The sequence below is a fragment of the Nicotiana tabacum genome, chromosome 15 (genome assembly GCF_000715075.1).
Source record: "Nicotiana tabacum cultivar K326 chromosome 15, ASM71507v2, whole genome shotgun sequence".
NCBI lineage: Eukaryota > Viridiplantae > Streptophyta > Magnoliopsida > Solanales > Solanaceae > Nicotiana > Nicotiana tabacum.
In genome coordinates this window covers 130,396,526-130,417,923 of record NC_134094.1, presented here as the reverse complement: position 1 = coordinate 130,417,923, position 21,398 = coordinate 130,396,526, and the positions used below count along the sequence as shown (strand labels likewise).

The 21,398-nt window shown below is 35.9% G+C and overlaps 1 protein-coding gene across 1 annotated transcript; it reads left to right on the top strand.

Moving 5' to 3' along the window:
• Positions 1–9,766: 9,766 nt before the first annotated feature.
• On the top strand, positions 9,767–20,904 carry LOC107770135 (uncharacterized). The gene is made up of 4 exons (XM_016589405.2): positions 9,767–10,135; positions 10,413–11,300; positions 18,553–19,579; positions 19,845–20,904. The coding sequence occupies exons 2-4, from the start codon at positions 11,223–11,225 to the stop codon at positions 20,399–20,401; spliced, it is 1,662 nt and encodes a 553-aa protein (XP_016444891.2). The 5' UTR covers positions 9,767–10,135; positions 10,413–11,222; the 3' UTR covers positions 20,402–20,904.
• The last annotated feature ends 494 nt before the right edge of the window (positions 20,905–21,398 follow it).

Sequence of the window (21,398 nt, the reverse complement as noted above, 5' to 3'; positions counted from 1 at the left end):
CCTGTGGAATATATGAGTGTTAATACAAATTTAATACAACAAAAATATACATCGTAACACTAAGAAAAATTAAAGTTTACCACTTGTCTTGTAGATTATGTAAAGCATGAGAAAAATTATTTCCTCGCTCCTCATTCGCCCGTGGTGATAAGTTTAAATCAGGGCAAACTCTTTCATCCGGAACCTGTCCGGCAAAAACTGCTCCAGAATAACCACCCGATGACTAAGGGTTATCCCTTCTATGCGCAACCTCATTATTGCGAACGTCTTCGACCTTGACGTACATTTCCAACATTTTTATCACAAAAAATTTTCGGTATTCATCCGGAGTCCTAAAAAAATCCCTCAAAGTTTCATCACCGTCGATGTTAAACTCAGCATAACAAGCAACCCCTTGCGGAGTGACGGAATACGGATATCTTCCGGTTACTTTAAGGTTCACCTAACGTTTCCTCATACTCATTTTATTACATAAGAACGATACCAATCTATCGTACTCCATTGTAAGTGGTAACTTAACATGACACTGTGGAGATAAACTATAGCTCACAGAGTTATTCGCCACCACAACCTCACTCCCCCAATATAATGAAAAATAAAACCCTTACTTTTCGCTCTTCAGATATTATGAAAAAATGCTTGAGAATTTAACAAGAAGAAAAATTTGAACGAGAGTTAGGAATATTTTTGAATGGATTTTTGTAAAATCCTAACGCCTTTAAATAAGGCAATGCCTAGCTCGGTGGGCTGATTTTTTTTAGGTATAGCGCTCTTTTAAAGAGTGCTATACCCATTTGAATTATTGTTATGTCAGTTAAACGCATGAGACTTATTGGTGGGCTCACAAAACAGGTATAGCGCGGTTATATACCGCGCTATGCATAGCTGTATAGCACGATTTACAGTGGCGTTATATATATATATATATATAGCGCTTTTTAAAAGAACGTTATATATAGAAATGTCACCTTTTTTTTAAATACACATTCCGTCACACTTATCCAAAAGAACCACAAATGGATTCTAAACTCCAAAACTTGGTGGTACAAAAGGTCACATATATAAAGGCCAAACTAATTAAATTACGGGTTTGCTTTTGTAAAGATTGTTAATAGTGCCTGTATATTTAATATACCTTTGTACCTTTCACCTTCATTTCTAGCTAAGTTGTCAGAATTTCCAAATTGAAGTCAAAATATTAGAAAACAAAATTTAAAGCATAAACTAGCTACTTGAAATCAGGAAAAGGAGATATTATGACAATTCATTGGGGATTCTTGCATTTTTTAGCTGAGTTATGCATATAGTTAATGAATCATTTTAATTACATATATAGTTATGTTGGTAATACTTGGTACCAGGGGCGGATGTAATACATTGTAGACGTGAACCCATAACTTTAAATATATAATGGGTTCAATGCTAAAAATTTAAAAAGTTGAAACCATATATATGATTTAAATCCTAGATTCATCTCTGCTTGGTACACATGATATTAAATACTCCTACTTGTGTAACATGATCCACTTATGATTTTTAAATTTTGTATATCTCAAATTCTTCTTCAGAATATTAATTCCCAATTTACAGAAATTTCTTAAATGTTAACTAAGTAAATAATAGGAAATCTTGTCTACCCCAAAAGCTCACAATCGACTACGTAAAAGTTATCATAATCCCAGGGACAATAAGATTTTCTTTTTTCATAAGAAAGTAGTAGTACTTCTATTAGTTATTGAGACACTTTTACAAGAGGTGTCATCTCACATTGTTTTGTTGAAAAAACTTCACAAAAAAATTATATAAATACTATATTAGAAAACATCAATTTGGACAAGAAGCAAATTCTTAAAACCTCTACGGTTTGTTCGAAATTAACTCTTGACTGTTTCAGACTTAATTTTACATAGAAATTTAATATACACCAGCGACGTCTGTGCAAAACCTTGCATCTGCCACCACTGATTACATAACCAAACAAAAAAAATAATCCAAAATATTGAACTAAGTTATCCTATAATTACATTATTGGGTGTGCGAACAAAAACCGATATAGTAACTGGAAAAATTAGATAACTATATATGGTGTATGTATACTATTAATAATGTAAAATCTTTTGAAAAATATCTTACATACTTGGCTATTACACCATGTTAATAGGGTTTTCGAATTGGTTAAGCCCCACATATACAATCTAAACTATAACTACACGAGTTCTATTGTCTAGTAAAGGCAAAAATATATCGCTAAGGAGTATGGTGAGAGTGATGAGATTCCTTCACTCTTGACGATATAGACTATTTCATTCTTTATTTTATTCTATTTCTGAAGAAAAACATGACTCGACTTCTCAACTATAGTTGTTTTTCAGATATTCCCTCTTCTAAGGACACTTTCTCGAGCTTTTTTCTCTCATCCCTTTTGGTTTGGGGACGACAAGTACTTCGTCTCAAGTAAGACACTGGTTATCTGTCACGACCCAAATAGTAGGGTCGCGACGGGCACCCGGTGCCTAACTCAACCGAGTACCAACGTAACGTATCCTTCTTATCATACTATCATAGGTAAATGAACTGGAAAGGCCGTCATGAGATAACTAGAATTAAACATAAGAGAATACTCGACATGGGATGACCCAACATGATATAGAAGCTTATGCATGCGATATACGGGCCTATAAGGCCGATATGATCATTTGTATACTCAAAACATAGGCCGATAAGACCATACAAGTATCCATATACATGACATCTGTCTACAAGCCTCTACGAGTACATAAATATCATAAAGTTTGAGATATGGCCCCGCTATACCAATCAATACATGTCCAAATCATACTGACCAGATAGGCAACTACGGAGCAAGTGGAGCACACCAACACCTTCCACTGAGCTGATAGCCTACTAGAAGGACTCTCAACTTGTCTATCGGGACCTGCAGGCATAAAACGCAGCGTCCCCAGGCAAAAGGAACGTCAGTACAAATAAAGTATCGAGTATGTAAGTCATGACATTAGTATATAAAAGACATGAAAGAAACATTGAGTAAATAACTCAACATGTAATTCTGAATAACTCTCTGAATCATGAAAAATTTATAATGTCATGCATGTGCGTATAAATTCCATACCATGCATAGGTATATGCGTACATAACATCATCAAGCCTCTGAGGGCATCCCATCATATCAACTCAGCCACTGTGGGCGAAATCATCAATGTATACCTAAACCTTATTCTTGTCACCTTCTCACTCATCTTTACTTATCCTTACTCCCATCTACCTAAACCCTTGTCGCTCTACAATACTTTATATTACAACCTACACATATCTATTTATACTACTCACAACCTTCCTTTAACTTGCTAGCACCATAGATTTCCTTTCGTGCCTTCTCAGTTGTCTTTAAATGTAAGCAATTGCTTTTTCTGGTCGTTCTGTCACTTGCTGCATAAATGCTTGGCTTACTTAGTGCATAAATATCTCAGTTGTCTACTAGAAGGACTTAATTTGAAAAAAATATTTTCCATTCATTAGCCACGATAGGTGCCACTTTCTTATTAAGTGTATACAATATTGTAGTGAGATTGTTGTTACAAGATCATTTCCTCTTTAGGTCACTATGCTTAGGTTTAAGCCTTCTTCCTTAGCTAGTCTTTCGTGGTAGTACTTAGGGGAGATTCTCTGACTCCTGTAAAGCTGCAAGCTTATTACACCGTATACCCAAAGATATTTTTAATGTTCTCACTCGCCTATAATTATCCCTAGTTAATTACCTTTGCGCCCTTGTGCTTGTAGGGTTGCTTCTGAAATGAAATTTTTGACTGACTTCCCAGTGACACTCTCTTTTATTTCCGTAACACTTATACGACACCTTTAACAACCCCAACTCCTATCTGAATATTTCTCAAGAATCACGATGCCATCAAATTTTCGAGACTGAATTCCCTATGTTGGGTTTCACTATGTTTATCTTGCACAATCTGCTGATTTGTCTGTATTCTCTTGTCTAGCCATATATAGACTTTTCGTGAATCAACTACTAACTATTTGTTGGTCTATTCTCATATCTATATTCTGCGTAATCTCCCTTGGGATATATCCTTTATTTGAACTTGCCTCTCACATTGGCTCCTTATGTATCAAGTGTTTATTCGCACTTATTTATTAATAACATCTTGTGCTGGAACCCTTACTTCCTCTCCCCGACGTCGTGCTTGCATAATGTTCTGGAGTCGTATCTGTAAGATCTGAATAAATACAATATCATTCCTTTCGCCTTTCTACCACATTCTTCCTTTACTATTTCATAGTTACCTAAACCACAAAACTCCGACTTAATACCATATCACACCGTCTTCCCCCTTTAGGGGAGTACTAACATTTAATGCTATGAAGATTTACCTATAAATATTTTACCTCTTCATCTTTGGCATCTTTTCACATCTTCACGGACTCTTACTCGCATTGCGGTAACCCTTCTATACCAGGGATAATTAAATATCTTAAGCACGAAGGTAACACCTAGTGTACTTAGCACACTTAGTCCTTTAAGCTTAACTCTGCTCACAGTTCTTGCTTTAGGGAAGCGTCTACCTGAATGACCTTTAAAGGTTATTCTTCTGTTGTCCATTTTATTATCGCTAGAACGTGATCTCTAAAATCCTCATGATGTCGGCTATTGTTAAATCATTCGGTCCCTAATTCATATTCATTTTATCTTGTTCACCAGCTCATACTAATTTCTATTACTCCGGGGTCTAACATTTTCTTCTGGTAATCACGTTGGAGTCACCAACTTATTTCTCAAAAGAAGGATATGACTTCATGGCTTATACTCTTCTATTGTTTCAAGGCATGCCTCCCTTTGTCTTTTTCTTCACTTGACTATAGAATCCGTCATCATGTCATATTTTGATTTACCGATCTTACTCATGATGCTTCATTTACTCCCTTCTTATTCTCCGGATAATATTTTGTCTATCACTTTATTCTGAAAACATCAACAAAACGTTCTTTCACTTTTTGCTCCCTTACTTTATCTCATTGGCTCGGAATGCCTAACATTCTCCTTTTTTTTTTTACTCAGGGCTGGAGTCATACTAAGGTAAATATTTATCCCTTCTTGGATTCCACTGCCTATCTTCTGAAATTTCTAAAAATTCTAGTATTCATAGCTGACTGTACTATTCTAGAGTTCATCATCTGGGTGTCTCACAAGGAGATCTATTACCATATTTGCACTATTTTCGGAAATGTTAGCTAATAATAACAATCCATCCACCATTTTTGGGTTACTCTAACCCCGGCTGGATGCTGATATCATATCTTTCTCTTAAACTATATTTGCTGGCTCCCATAGGGCATAATTAAGATGAGTGTGGCCAATTGTATATAACTCTATTACTGTTGAAAGTAACTCATAATACTTATATTTATCAATCTGAATTGCAAATACTGATAATCTTCATTAACTAGGTATCTCGTGCCCTTCTTCATCTTGATTCGTTTACTTGCCGAAACTTGTATCTATCTTCTGATTCTCTTATTTCTTTTTACTATATGGGTGGATAAATATTCTTGCCTTAGGGCTCCTTATCAAGAAGCTTACACATCTTAGTATACACATGATCTGCTGAAGACCTCACATTTACTCATCATAAGCATGATGCAAAATCGAGTTCCTCTGACTCAACTCTTCCACAACCACATTCAATCTCTTACCAACTATCTTTCTCAATGTAGGTATCGTTGTATTACGAATAAAATAAAATTTAGGAGTTTGAATTATTACAATTGAGCTCTACCACACGATCTAGAGTAAGAAGAAAGAGTGATAGTCTTAAATACCCTGTAGCCTCCTGCTTATAAGTGTGGTACACAATACACCCATAAACAAGACTCTATTAGACATGGCTTGTAGACTCCCTAGAATAGAACTGCTCTGATACCACTTTTGTCACGACCCAAACAGTAGGGCGCGACGGGCACCCGATGCCTAACTCAACCGAGTACTAATGTAATGTATCCTTCTTATCATACTATCATGGGTAAATGAACTGGAAAGGCCGTCATGAGATAACTAGAATTAAACATAAGAGAATACTCGACATGGGATGATCCAACATGATAATAGAAGCTTATGCATGCGACATACTGGCCTATAATGCTGACATGATCATTTGTATACTCAAAACATAGGCCGACAAGGCCATACAAGTATCCATATATATGACATCTGTCTACAAGCCTCTACGAGTAGATAAATGTCATAAAGTTTGAGATATGACCCCACCATACCAATCAATACATGTCCAAATCATACTGACCAGATAGGCAACTCCGGAGCAATTGAAGTCCACCAACACCTTCCGTTGAGCTGATAGTCTACTAGGAGGACTCCCAACCTGTCTATTGGGACCTGCGTGCATGAAACGCAATGTCCCCAGGCAAAAGAGACGTCCGCACAAATAAAGTACCGAGTATGTAAGGCATGGCATTAGTATATAAAAGACATGAAAGAAACATGGAGTAAATAACTCAATATGTAATTCTGAATAGCTCTGTGAATCATGAAAAATTTATAATGTCATGCATGTGCGTATAAATGCCATACCATGTATAGATATATGCGTACATAACATCATCAAGCCTATGTAGGCATCCCATCATATCAACTCAGCCATTGTGGGCGAAATCATCAACGTATACCAGCTGATCAGGTGGTGGTGCATATATAACGCCATAACCTTTTCCCATATCCCATATACATATACTATACGCGTATATAACGCCATTTGGTCATGGGTCAGTATACATGTATAAATGGATGCAATGCATAATGAATTAAGTCGATAGTATCTCTTAGAATGTCATAAGACCCATGAATAGAGAATATGAAAGTAGGACATATGGGGAATCCAGAACATAGGAACCCCTAGTACTTCTATGAATAGAGTCATTTATGAAAGTTCAGCGTTTGCGCGTTTCATTTGTATCATATGAATTATGCCAAAAGGAAATAATGGATAGCCTTAACATACTTTAACTCCATTGAGTCATTAATACCTTCCAAGAAATTCTTCAAATATCTCAACTCAATCTATCATAGCATAAGGAGATTCAAAATCAATGTTGAGTAAAGGCTAAGTCCGCAACTTAAACTAGTAGCTTGTTTATGTAAATTTGACCAATATCTCCCCTGTAACAAGAGCCTCCTCCAATACCATATACCAACAACAATGACCAGAGAATTCCAGTAATACATAATTATCAATAACAAGACACCATATAATAACAACAAATCACAACTACTTCACGATGAGCTACAAGCCCAATTGAAATCCGTATACCCCATATCACCCCCTATAGACTTCTTACTTTAACTTACTAGTATCATTAATAAGATAATAAAGTCATTCATCAATGATTTCAGCCTTATACCATATATTTATAGCAAATAAAATAATCCATAACTCCAACTATCCTCAATTAGCAACTTTATTCACTAGTTCATGTCTAGTCCATCCATTTAACTTAATCAACATCAAGATATCCTTAAGCACACGAAAGAACACAATATAATTACCTCCTACAGTGGATCCAAGTCGAGATCCATGTTATATATAGCTTACAACATCCCAACACACCCCAATCACTTCATACCCAAAACGACAACTATAGTAGCGTCAAACACACCGAAAATGTTACAAAGAACGACTAATACACCATTTTTCCATTATGTGGTGTTTCTCCACACAATTTCTCCTCCAAAACTACATTAAACAGTAGCAAAATAGACAGCCCAAAGCAACACAAAACAACCCACAAAACAGTCCACTACAAGTCAAATAACTCGAACTCACGGCTTCCGATCACCGTCCCGTGAGTTCTAACTATTAGGAAACAGATTTATCAATATTTTTTGATATTTAAAAGCTTAAATACATAAATTAGTCATATTATTAACTATTAAATACATTTCAAAACTCAAACTACAAAAAAAAAGAGGCGATATAGCGATACTTACGTCGTAAGGATCATTTTAATGTTATCGCTTCTTGATTTTGTGTGCGGGATGATAATCTTGTTTGAAGACCTTGTAGAGAGATTAAGGGTAAGGTTAGGAATGTTATTTGGTCGTGATCTCTGAAAAAATGGAGAAAGAGACGAGATAAGGGATGTAATTTTCCCATTTTGTAAAAGTCAAAAAGGTGCTACTTGGCACCCTCGCATTGGCCCTTCTTCAGACGCTTATATCTTTTTATCCGGATATTGTATGAATGAACGGCTAATAGAGTTGGAAATCACATTCCAATATCTTCAATTTGGTATATAATATGTCCCAAAAATATCCCATATAGTACACGAAATGTATTTCTCAAAAAGCTCTGTTACAAGGCAAATCCTTAGTCGATTTTTTCGCAACTTTAATCCGATTTTTCCCAAACTTTATATTTCATATTCAAACATGATATATAATCATATCATGACTTTAAACTCATTTAAATCATGATTAACAAGTCTCGTATTCATCTCAACTTACTTAATACTTCGGTAAGCCTTTCTTATCCTTGTAGAAGGATTTCGCCCTTTTTGAGCTTACATTAGATAATCCTATAATGACAGCGACGTCTGAAGTACGGGGTGTAACAACATGTCCCCTTAAAAATTATTTTTCCATGAATGATAACTCTTAAAGGCTTGCGAAAATGGGACGTAACATTATTTAATCACTTTATATACTTTCAAAGAGGATCTCATTTTCAAGCTTACATCAATCGACTTACGACGTACTTTCACGTAAAAAAACGTGGGGTGTAACATTATCTTTATATTCACCTATGTAATTTCAAAATATGCTTTCAAGCAACTCCATTTTCTAAGAATGGACTAAAAAAAAAGAAAAGTGTCATGCTTTTGTAGACTAGCATAAATGTCTTGTATTCGAGTCTTGAGAATGAAAAAGTCCTTGGTATAAAATGCTTTTTCCGTTACAGCTTGTTTGGATGGTTGTTATGTATCATTTCATAATGTATCATATAATATTGTATTGTATTGTATCGTTTTGATGTATACAATATTTGGATAGATTGTATTATTTGTCGTCGTTTCATGATATCATGCACCAATAGTATGAAGAATAAACTCGCAATATTATAATTATAAAGAAAAATTAAGATACGAGGTAATATTATTATATAAAACGATAAGGTAAATGATAAAATATGATTATTTAATAATAAGGAAGGACAAGATGAGAGGAAAAAATAAGGTACGTTCCATAAAGTGACACTTTTCGTCGTTACATAATGACGGATTTAACGATATAATACGATAAAATTTAAATAAGAATTAAAATAAATATTATATTTAAAGTAAAAATACAATACGATACTAACATGTAACAAGAACAAGCAGTTAATAAATACACGTGACACCAATCTTAATTAGTCTTTCGAATAAAGAAAATGACTAGAAGATTAGAAGAATGAATATTTATCACTTGGAGTACTATAGATTCTAGTACTAGTATGTATATAACTTAAAGACTAATAAGGGTTGTGGTGCATTAGTTAGTACTCCTTCGTCTTTAACTAAATAACTCGAGTCTCTGGGTATGGAATCGTCTTGATTAGGGAGCACTTTATCCCTAATGTAGGACTTTTCGATGCAAATTCCAATTTAGTCAGGCCCCAACGTGAATACCGGACACCAGACGTGAAACTAAAAGTATATAACTTAAGAGATTTTGAGTGTACAATTTAATCGAGAGAGAGAAGAGAGAGAGAGAGTTCATCAAACGGACAAGTTGCGAGAGTGGGATCCTCTCTGTCTCTCTCTCTCATCCTTTCTTTTCCTCACAAAACATCTCTCTCTCATATTCTCTCTCAATATATGTGAGGCTTAGGCTCATAACCTCTGCTTTCCTTTCCCTCTTTCCCAAACCCAGAAACAGAAAACAGCAAAGCAAACAAACAAGAGAAAAAAAACCCCCAAAAAACCCATTTTTCTCAAACCCTATATAGACAAAGAGAAAAAAACTCACAATACAACAACCATAAAGAGTGATTTGAGGTTGCAAAATCCATTGTGTTATTCTCGATTATCTTTAGATCTTGTTCCATCCTTAAAGGTAAAAATTATTAAGAAAAAAAAAAACAAGAATTAAATACCCAACTTCATTGATTATAATTTCAGCTTAAAAAGTTTACCCATTTATGTATTTTTACTTAAATGGGCAATTTCTTTTTTAAAAAAGATGATTTTTTTGGGTAAAAAAGGGTGTTGAATTTTCACTTTGATTCCTTAAAACTTCAATAAAGATTTCATTTTTATTGGATTATTTGGTAAATGTTAGGGTTTTTGTTCTGTTCTTGGGTGCTGAATTGCTCTTCTGATGGAATTTTTAGGGTTTTGAAATTGGATCGGATACCGGTCAAGCTCCAACTGATTAGGGTTTTGATCAGAAAGGGTTCTCAGTGTTAATATCAGCTTCTTGTTGAGCTTCAGATCAGAGCAAAATATGATTTTGGGGGGATAATTTGAGCCTAATTGGGAATTGAATGATAGAGATTTTTAGGGTATGGAAGAGGACTGTATATTATACTAGTAGAAATGGAGAACTATTGAAACAAAGGAAAAAGAAAAGGAGAGTTGATAAGTGAGAAAGGTTTTTTGAGTTTTTAAGTGAAAAGGGGTTGTTGTGTTTCCACATCAGTTTTGCTTAATTAGTGTAGGGGATGTTTATGTTATTTGGTTTTGGTAGTGATATGCAAGAAGAGGTGATGGTTGTAAAGTTTTGGTTTTTTAGACAAGATAAAGGATCAGATTACTTTGGAGAATTCTCTTTTCTAAGAAAACCATTTGGATTGACATAGTTCTTGAAAAGTTTATTTGTGGCATTACCATCTTGAGTTATTGTGGTCTTTTCGTATTTTAGCTCCGTGATATTAGATTTCGAGTACTTGAAGGGGGTTTCTGATTTCTTAGGTGTATCGCATTGGATATTTGAAGTGAAGAGCTAGTTTAATTTAAGTGGGGTTTTTGGACTGATTGAGTTAGGATTAAATGGAGGTGAGCTGAAGTTGGAAAGTAATGTGGGGTCATGGTGAATGGACAGGAGTCTAGTTGCTTGTTACTGGAACACTGCTGTGAGAAAGTAACTAAAGGACACTGTTTCCGGAACAGCGCCTTTTTAGCTCGGAGTAAAATTCTGTGCCATGTCTCGTTGCTTTCCATTTCCACCACCAGGATATGAAAAGAAGCCTAGACCGGAGGATGAGGACTTATTAAAAGAGGTTTGTTCAAGTTATCACATTGTGTTGATATGTTTTTGTTATTCCAATAATTTCATGATGGTTACTTCATTATAAAGAGGTTAGCTGTGATGCATGGACATCTTCCAATGGAATGTTTTTTCCGAAGTAGTACTTGAAATGAGATAATTTGATTAGCCTTTATTGCTGGAAAATAGGGCCCGTGTCAAATCCGAGTTTATTATTTTGTTGTCTTTGGTCATGTTAAGTGCAATGATAAAATGGTAATTTCATTTAATTGCTTGGAATTTTGGAGTATGAAGGATACTTTAAACATCATTAGCATCATTGGATTAATATATATGGAGAAGACTCTTTTGAAGCACTGCTTAGAGATATAGGGTGATTTTGGTTAAGAGAGATGGGTAGAGATATGCTTGTTTTTTGGTCCAGATTAGTGATGGTGTGATCCCTTTATTCTTTTGTTTGGTCATGGTTTAGTAATCTTTCTGGGGAATTTAAGATTTTTCCTATTATTAATTTATTATATCAAAATGGATTCTGGCTTTAAGATAGTTTGGCTAATGAATGCAAGTAAAACCCCATAAGTTTTGTTGGATAATCCTGCAATCCATGCTTCTGTTAATTGACATCTATGATCTTTTTCGTTATGAGCGTGTTAAAGTTGCTCATTGAGTTCTAGGAAAACTCATCAGATGTTGTAATCATTTCTTAGTTTTATTGCTGGTGCAAAGAATACAAAAGTAAGAAAAAGAGAAACTTATTGGTCAGTCTTACTGTAAGCACCTTTCATGTGAAGGGATTAAGTGCACCATGATTTTCTGTGTAGTGGATATTTCAACGGCATGATGTCTCTTTATTATAAAATCTTTGAAAAGTAACCTTCCTGTAGAACCTACTTAGGATGTTGGGGATGTTCCTTTTGAAGACCTTAAATCTTATGAAGAATGCCTTTATCTTTCTGGCAACCGAGCAAATACAACCTCAGTTTAAACGGCTTCGTATTAATTGCTGATGAGTATGAAAGTTTCCTCTTTTTTTTTTTCTTTTAATAAATATTTTAAATGTGCTGCTAAAGTTTAAATGAATGACGTAGTTACGTATTAAAAAAAAATAAAAGTTTAAATGAATGACATATCACTGCCTGACCATTTTGCTTTATGTAAGACATGCTTTTGACATCTTCTTTCACAGGCTACTTGAGCTCTATGTGTTTCATAACGTCGGTAATATTTGGTTAAACAAAAAAAAAGATGAGATTTTGAGAATGAATAGTTTGATATTTTCTCAAGCATGTTTGGATTTGAATAGTGTTTCCAAGTAAGTACGCCTCATGTTGTTCCTATTCCTAATTATACAATTAGAAGATCCTATACTTTACATATTTACAAGGAATTGACTTTTGCCATATTTACAAATTCCTAATATTCTTAACACCACCCCTCAAGTTTGGAGCATACATATTTGGATAATCCTAACTTGTTTCAAATATACTCAATTTGGTGCCACATAGTAATTTTTTGCGAATATTCGCTCATTGATCATTGAGTTGACGAAGCCTGTGGCTTCTAAATCTTTTGTTAAATAAAATGACTAACTATTTCTAAATGTTTCGCTATTTCGTGAAATAATGTGTAATGCAGCTGATTGTTGCAGAATTTTATTGGTTCATCTTCTTTGCACCTCAACTCTTGGAGAAGTTGTTTTAGTTATATAAGATCACATGAACCACAGTCATTGCTCGGCACTCTGTTTTGCACTTGATCCAGCTACTATATCTTGCTTTTCTGCTTTTAAAGATATTAGATTTTCCTCCTTCCTCAAAAAAAAAAAAGATATTAGATTTCCTCCTATTAGTTAGAACATAATACCATCAAGTGGATTGTCTGTCCGAAGGAAATCATGCTATGTCTGCATCAGAATACCTAAGAATATTTGTGTAACTCCTATTCTCGTACAATTGATGTTTTCCTAGCAAACCTTTGTTATACCTTAGAATGCAAATTAATGCATTAAAATGATTGTGACAGGAGCTTGGAGAAAATAGCTTACACTTACAGTAAATGACATATCAAGTGGTGTGATTATAAGATATTTGAGCTTGCTAACTAGTCTCGAATAACCACTTTGATCTTTTAAAGGCTCAAACTGGCCAGTCAACTAGCCTGAACAAATTTCCAGAAGATTTATGAAATATTTAATCTGACTGTTACAACTTTTAAACACTAGAAAAGGTCAAGGGGACCAACCAACAAAAACAAAAAAAGGAGAGAGGAGGGGGGGGGGGGCTACTATCCAAAGAAGGTGAATCAATGGATTCCTTCATCCACATATCAAGAAAACTAGCAGAGACTGATAAGTAATGCAACGGAAAATAAATAATCAAAAAATTCATTATTGCCTGTGTTTCTTTGAATGGAAAAGGAAATTTATTTAAAGTAATAAGATACAGATGGCTATGACTTTCCTTCAGAATCTTGTTGTTTCTGTTGAGACTTTGTTTATTGGAAAGTGCTTTTTTGGGGTGTCTTGTGATTTTGTGTTTAATAAAATAGAAGCAAATAAAGAAACTTTACACACTTCTCTTTCCCTTGGGGAATAAGGTTTAGGCAAAGGAACATTAGCGCAGTTTGCTTGATTAGATACATTAAGGCAAGGTGTTCTTGAGTGTCATACCTTTACACTATAGTGAGAAATGTATGGGAACACTTATTTGCTATGTTATGTCGAAATTGTGAGCATTCGGGGTATGTGCTTACATACTTGATCATATTATACTTCTTTAGGCCTAAGTTGCTCGGACTCTTCACTTTCAGTGCCGCACCCGTGTCGACACGACGTGGGTGTGGGATCCGTGTCGGATCTGGTAAACCGATTTTGGGTACTTTGACCAAAATCAACGGAGAAATTTGGGACAGATACAATGATTTTTGAAAACAAATCAAAAGCTAGGGTGATATGGAAAAAAATGGAATACCTTGTATATATAAATTTCTATGTCAGTCCTTTTCCTTTTTATCTCCTAAAATTCTACTCTTGTTCAATATTTTCTCCTTCTCGGAATACCTTGTAAGTTTTCCACATAATGTCTCATAATTTAGTCATATTTTTATAACTCTATTTTTAAATAATTGAATTATTTTTAGCCGAATCCCCGCATCCGTATCCGTACCTGGATCCGTACCCCCGAATCTTTAAATTTAGATCATGAAGGATCTGACCTCTAGATCCGCACCCGTATCGGACACCCGCACCCGAGTCCGAGCAACTTAGCTTTAGGCTATAGGTTTGCTGAAGACGGCTGTATATGTTACAATACTTTTTTGGGCTGGGTATGCTGCAAACTAATTGAGCTACAATGGAGAAATGGTTCAATAGTTGGGTGGTTCCATACTACATTTGGAATAAGTGAACCTTGAAGATATCCTCTTTCTGAAAGTGAAATAATAAAATAGAAAAGAAGTTCATAAATGGAAATGAGTATGTCGGAGTTACGGGATTTTGAAAGTGAAATTGTATTCACTTTATTTTCATTGGGTATGATGAAGCATCATTTCCTGGAGCTGATTTTGGAAAACAATAATAAGACACTTTTTCATTATATTAAATAAAAAAAGACCGCCCACTCAAGAAGAATCCCATGTAGTAGTTGCTTTATGTGTGGATCCATATATTTGTATGTTTCTGCTTTCTTGGGATGCAATATGTGACGCTGGATTTAGTGATGTTTGGGATGCAATGCTGATGCCGGATCTAGTTATGATATGCTTACCTCTGTGGGTCAGATGCAAGATGTGCAATGTAGTGAGAAAATTCTGGTTCAGAACTCCCCTTTGCATTAGGTATCCCACCTTTGGGATTATGTTGTTTGCCAAGGATGAAACTCAAGGGAATTGGGGGCTTGCACAACTCGAACTTCACCCTTTCAGGTAAGGCAATTGAAATAAAGCTGATTATTTTTCGAAAACAGTCTACTTGTTGAAATTGGGGGTCCTTATGTCATGCCCGCAAGGTTCAAAGCTGAAGGTAAGAAGTTAGTTAGGTACATTCAAGGTGAAGGACTGTTCGATTCATTAAGGGATTGGGCGAGGTCCTCGCCTCTTGTCATTTCAGACCTTGTAGCAGAAGGGCGGGCCAGGCTGGAATTCAGACGGGGCTAGCTTCCTCTTTGTTTGAGCTGCTCTTAGGCACTGACTGAAAGGAAGAACAACCATCACTTGGGCAGAAATAGTAGAGATGCTTATCATGCTTGATATACTCTTGGACAGACAGCTTGAAAAGAAGCCTCTCTTAAGTTCAAGAGTTTAGAAAGGCTTTCGTCTTTGATGAAGTGTAGAACAGGGTTGTCTTTCCATTGAGCCGGGCGAACGGCATTAGTACAGCTGTTAAGAATACTCTCCGATGTATCTTATTAGCTATAACTTAGCCATTTTAGAGTTTTTTCCCCTAGTGTAACTGAGAGAATCTAATTGATTTGTGGAAGGAAGGCTTTATAATTCTTTGAGCGCTTCATAGATGTAATCTTGGGAAAGATAGTATTGACACAGTGCCTTTTGCTAATATTTGAATAGAAGACCTTATAGAAAGCTAGTTATTCAGGGAAATTGCTACAAACTCTCACATACAAGCCAATAAGTACAATCTTCTGTATCCATTTGAATTTCAAGTGAGGCTGTAGGTTTTCCCTTGGGCAAAGTACTTTGCTTGATATTTACTTGTTTGTAGATTTGTAATATTGCAATTTGCTATTGTGTTTTTGCATTTCCTTTAGCTATTTAGCTATGACCTGTGTAGTGACTGAAAAAATGAAGAATTCATCAGAGAGTGATCCTCTTGATGAAATCGAGTACGTGTTTCTTCTCGGGAAAATTATCCATCTCCCTCTTTCATTAGGTACCTCTTCTTGAATGTAAACAGTGAATCAAATTTGATGTACTAACAAATGGTATTTCCTGTTGTCTTTCAAGGCTTAGTAGTATTATGTAATTGAATGATTAGATCTTCAGTATGCTACATCATTCCTTTCTTTCTTTCAATTTGGTGTCCTTGTTAGATGTTTTCTGAAACTCCTACTCGTGAGGATGATGTGGAGAAGAACAAACTTCTTGAATCTCCTTGTTGAATGTTTGTCCTGACCTGAAAATGTTTCTACTTCTATTCAGTATCTGAAACCATTTTAGGTGATAATATGGCTGTAGTTTTGAGGACTAGAATCCGTGATAATGGAAAATATTGTCGGGTGATTGTTTCCTTTAAAAGCATGAAGGATAGAACCTGGAGCATAAATCCTTACTTTACCTTATCAAGAAAGGACATATTGCAAAACTAGCTGGACGGTTCTATTTCCTTTTGGGCTGCTTTTTGAGCCCAAATCTGACATTAGGTGAATGATTTTTGTGATTGCGCTTATATGTTTGTCTTCCTCCGTTTCAGTTTATGTGAACCTATTTCTTTTTTAGTCCGTTCCAAAAAGAATGACCCCTTTCTAAATTTGGAAACAATTTTGCTTAAACTTACAATTCTACCCTTAATGAGAAGCTTTTATAGCCACACAAATACTCTGGGCCCCTTTTTGACTTGTTTAGGACCACAAATTCCAAGTCTTCATTTTTTTTTAAACTTCGTGCCCAGTCAAACAGGTTCATATAAATTGGAACGGAGGGAGTAATAATTATGTATTACTTGTCTGTAGAGGATTTGCGTGCCTTGCCAAGATGAGGGTGAATACTGTTAAAAGATCTCCTTTAGTATTAGTTCCTTCCACAGTAACTTATCCAAAAAAGGTTTCTTTTACACACCAATTCAGATTATCCTAGAATGGGAAGTGAGTTGCAAGCTTTTGCAAATGTTTGTTTGTTCACCCTGAGGACTTTTATTTAGTGATCTCTTATATGATCTTAACAAATAAGAGCTGTAATTAATATTCAGTTATCACCTTTCTAGAAGGTGGCGTTGTGAGAAATCTTCTGGAGATGGATCTAGGAAAATTGGTTCTTTGTAAATTACATCTATCAGTGGATGCAACAAGGGATTCAGCTTCGAGGAGCTGTAATTAATATTCAGTTATCACCTTTCTAGAAGGTGGCGTTGTGAGAAATCTTCTGGAGATGGATCTAGGAAAATTGGTTCTTTGTAAATTACATCTATCAGTGGATGCAACAAGGGATTCAGCTTCATGATGCAGCCAATATCTGATTGCTTTTCGTCAGCTTAGCTTTGGTGTGTGAGGGAAAGAGAGTTTTTCTTATATCACGGGAAGAAGGATTTTCTGCCTCAGTAGAAACCTAAGCAGCAGCTAAAATAAAGGACCACTCTCTTTCCTTTTTTAAGGAGGGAGAGGGGATGAAGAGGTATAGGTCGGTTTACTGTCAGAGAATTAGAACATAAGAGAAGGATGATAATATATTTGAGTTGAAAAGGTTTTGAAATTATTTTGCTAGGTTGTTCAAAGAATTTAAGTGCCCATAAAAAGTTCCAGGGTGCTAAACCCGATGCCTTGCCTCTCCTTCTGTATGCCTAACTGTGCATCAAATCCCTAGTGGTTTCCAGTATTGTGCATTGTATCTTAAATATTCAGGACTGTCCACCACAATTGACTTGCAATTTGGCAGTGCACTAATATGTGGCTCATGTCTTCTCTGAACGCTTGCACATGAGATGCCAGCTAACATATATTATTTTCTTTTTCCTCGAGTTCTCTGCACTAGTAACACACCTCTTGTCGCCATCCAAGCAAACGGACAAGCTTTCCTTGAAGCTCTCGATATCCATATTGATAGACATGGGAATCCTAGGTCTTCCTTCCTGTGTTTGAATGATTTCACTGGGAAGATGATGTTGCCTTAGGGTTTCTATTTCCTCGTGTCCTGTTCCGGTTATTCCCTATTCTTGTGAAACCAACGTTTCTGCAATGTTATTTTATAATTGCTTTTCGAATATAAATGATAAGAAGGCTAGCTATTCTTTTGATTGCTCTAATGAAGGCCATTGTTTCTCAACTGGTGGTTGGTGTTTTCCCTAAGCAACTACTGCGATGTGCGGGTGCTCTCGTGTGTTTGTGCTCAGGTAGTCTATATCTAGAATAATTCCCACCTGAACATGAAACTCCTCATTCCGGTTTTCAAGTTTGGTGCTTTACTCAGTTGTGAAACTGTGCTATTATTCAGAATTTTAATTTTTTCCTTTCAGTTTTCTTCCTTGAATGAGGATGTTGGCATTGATTGTACATATACATTATTAATATAAAACTAGCATGTTTTTTGCTGTTTTGTAGGAGAAACGGAAGGAGAAAAAACATAAAAAGGAGAAGAAAGACAGAGAGAAGAAAGAAGGTAAAGAAAAAAGGGATAAAGACAGGAGTGACGGGAAACACAGGGAAAAGAAAGACAAGAAGGATAAACACCGCGACAAGAAGGAAAAGCACAAGGATAAAAAGGATAAAGAGAAGGACAAGGACAAGGATAAAGAGAGAAGTGACATCTCTGAAGAGGCAAGAGTTGCCGTTCTACCAGGAGTTTCTAGTGGACAAAAGCTTCCTAGCAGAGATGAACATTTTAAAAAAGAAAGCATCAACTCACAGGAAGCAAAATACCGCGATCAGTCTCATAGCCCGCATGCAGAAAAGCTCTTTAAAACCAGCCTCCCCACTGTTGAGACAGAGGAGTCAAAATTTGTACAGGAGTTGGCGAGGCGGATCAGAAATGAACAGAAGGGTGCAGGAAGTCAGTTGGCTGAGAGATTTCCAGTTGAGTCGAAAAGGGATGAAAAGACAAACAGTATGTACATCAAGGATTTTGGTAATTTTGTTGAAGAAAAGGAAAAGAAACAGGAGAAAAGAGTTTATTGCAATAAGATGGATGGACATCAAGTCAGAGTTGAACCAAGAATTGGTGTTAATGCAACACTTCCCAGCTTTCCGGAGATGGCAAAGAGCAAATTTCATGGATTGCCACCATTGGAAGAGAATGTTGAGAACAGGAGAGATGAAAAAGATAAATCCAAAGAACAACGAGATGACAAACCAAGAGACAAGAAAAAGGATAAAGAAAAGGATGCGAAAAGTCATGGAAAGGAGAAAGACCGGGAAAAAGAAAAGAAAAAGGAAAAGAAGGCGAAGGACAAAAGTGCACACAGGAAAAGTGAACCTGATAAATCAAGAGACATCAATAAGAGCGATTTTGTTAGTGTTAGTAACACCAACCACCAAGTTCCACTTGTACCCAAGGATAACAGAGCTGGTACAGTCACTGAGGGAAATCTCAGAAAAAGAAAAGATATTGAAACAAATGGTTTCCTGCATGGTGAGTTGAACAAAATATTAACAGCTGCTGTTTTATCGAAGACTATTGCTTTATATCCTCCTCTAGTGATAGTAGGAAGGCTCTGCAAGTGTGTTGTGTGATTTGTTTCTTATGTTTTTGGCTATAGTCTGTTAGGTAATTGATAACCCACTGTTTTCAATATTTTCATGTGAATCGCACGAAAATTTGAGCAAGCATGTTCAGCTTCAATTGTCCTTTGGGTTTGGCTGATTATTGTTTGCTTGTTTTTTATTCTGCTGTACAGAGAGTGAAGTCAGGCCTGCTAAATTGCTGCGGCCCTCATCCTCTCATCAGCCCACGCAGAATGGAAAGATATCGGATACTGACCAAAAGGCAGAAATGTTATCTTCCAACAAACAAGGAGTTGCCGCTGATGTGCAGGTGGTAAACAAGGAGCGCAGTATTAATGGTACCATTAAGTTATCCAACAAACATGGAGTTGTCACTGATATTGGGTTCGCAAACAAGGAGAACGGGGTCAATGGTACAGTCAAAGGTCAGCCATTGGCTATGTCTAAACCAAAGGCTTCTTCCATGTCTCCCGGTGTTGATCAGATTGCTGAAGCGTCTAAAAGACCTCCTCATCCAGATTCCAAGTATCTGAACCAGATACTCTCAGTTCCGAAGATGGACGAGTGGTCGGGAATTGATGACCAGGAATGGTTGTTTGGAAGCAAAAGTACTCTGGTTAGGAAGCCCGACATGTGTCTTGATGAAGTTAATGACAATCGGGTATGGTCAGAAGCTTTGCAAATAGACTCTGCTGACGTTTGTGCGTTGCCGTACGTAATACCTTATTGATCGCTGTTGACATGATCTAACACGGTGAGTTTCCAAGGACCTAGCTCTTGTCAGCTATGCAAGACTGAGTATTTGGCTCGGAGATACCAACGCTGGGCTCTCGGTTGGATTCTCTCTCACCTTCCTGCTCTGGTGGTTGTGCACGTGGCTACATTTAGTGCTGATATTGACTCAAGATTTAGGTACATCGATCGCCATTGCTGATTGGAGGGGCTAGTTGTTGCCCTGTACTTGAAAAATCTAACTGTTACAGCCCCGGATGAAACCAACCAGAATGTCTAGGAAGATGCATGCATAATTGAGCAAGTTTATTCTAAAAGCTTATATGCCATTCTAATTGGGTGTAAGCGAACTAGTATTTGTGGTCTTTACAACTCCACACAATTTTGATTTGTAATATAGAACTGCTATAATTGTAAGATAGATGGGGGGGAAAGAAAAACAAAGAAAAGAGGTAGCAACTGAATTCATTTTATTTTTATTCACTTAGATCTCAGTTTTGTTTATAATCCATTTCCACTTTCTGATATTATAACATGAGAATCTGATGCTCAGGATTTTACTTGGCAGTGTTTCTGAAAGAATTGATTTAAAATGACATTTTATTTTTGAATAGGGCTGTATAAATATAGTAGATTTATATAACTTTATATTATATTCTCTTATTAATTATGACGTGTTAGTGATGTTAGACCAATTTGACGGGAAAAAAAATAAAAATATAGTTAGATTTACAACTTGTAATTGAAAAATAGCTACAGTGTCAAAAGTATTCGAAATTTAGTCACTTTTTCATATAAAAATAAAATTTGAATTAAAACACCCTTAAAATACGGAAATATTCCACCATAATATGCTGGAATTCGAATTGTTTTCATATGAGATTCCAGCATAATGTGCTAGAGTTTCAACATGGTATGCTGGAACTTTATACGTAAGAGCTCTATAATCTCGCATATTATGCTGAAACTTTTCGTGTTTCAACAAAATAGTAGCT

Bases quoted from the DNA above. Each gene is read 5' to 3' on its own strand.
- LOC107770135 (XM_016589405.2), top strand. From the start codon at position 11,223: ATGTCTCGTTGCTTTCCATTTCCACCACCAGGATATGAAAAGAAGCCT. The intron at 11,301-18,552 runs GTTTGTTCAAGT...GCTGTTTTGTAG, and splicing joins ATGAGGACTTATTAAAAGAG to GAGAAACGGAAGGAGAAAAA. The intron at 19,580-19,844 runs GTGAGTTGAACA...TCTGCTGTACAG, and splicing joins AACAAATGGTTTCCTGCATG to AGAGTGAAGTCAGGCCTGCT.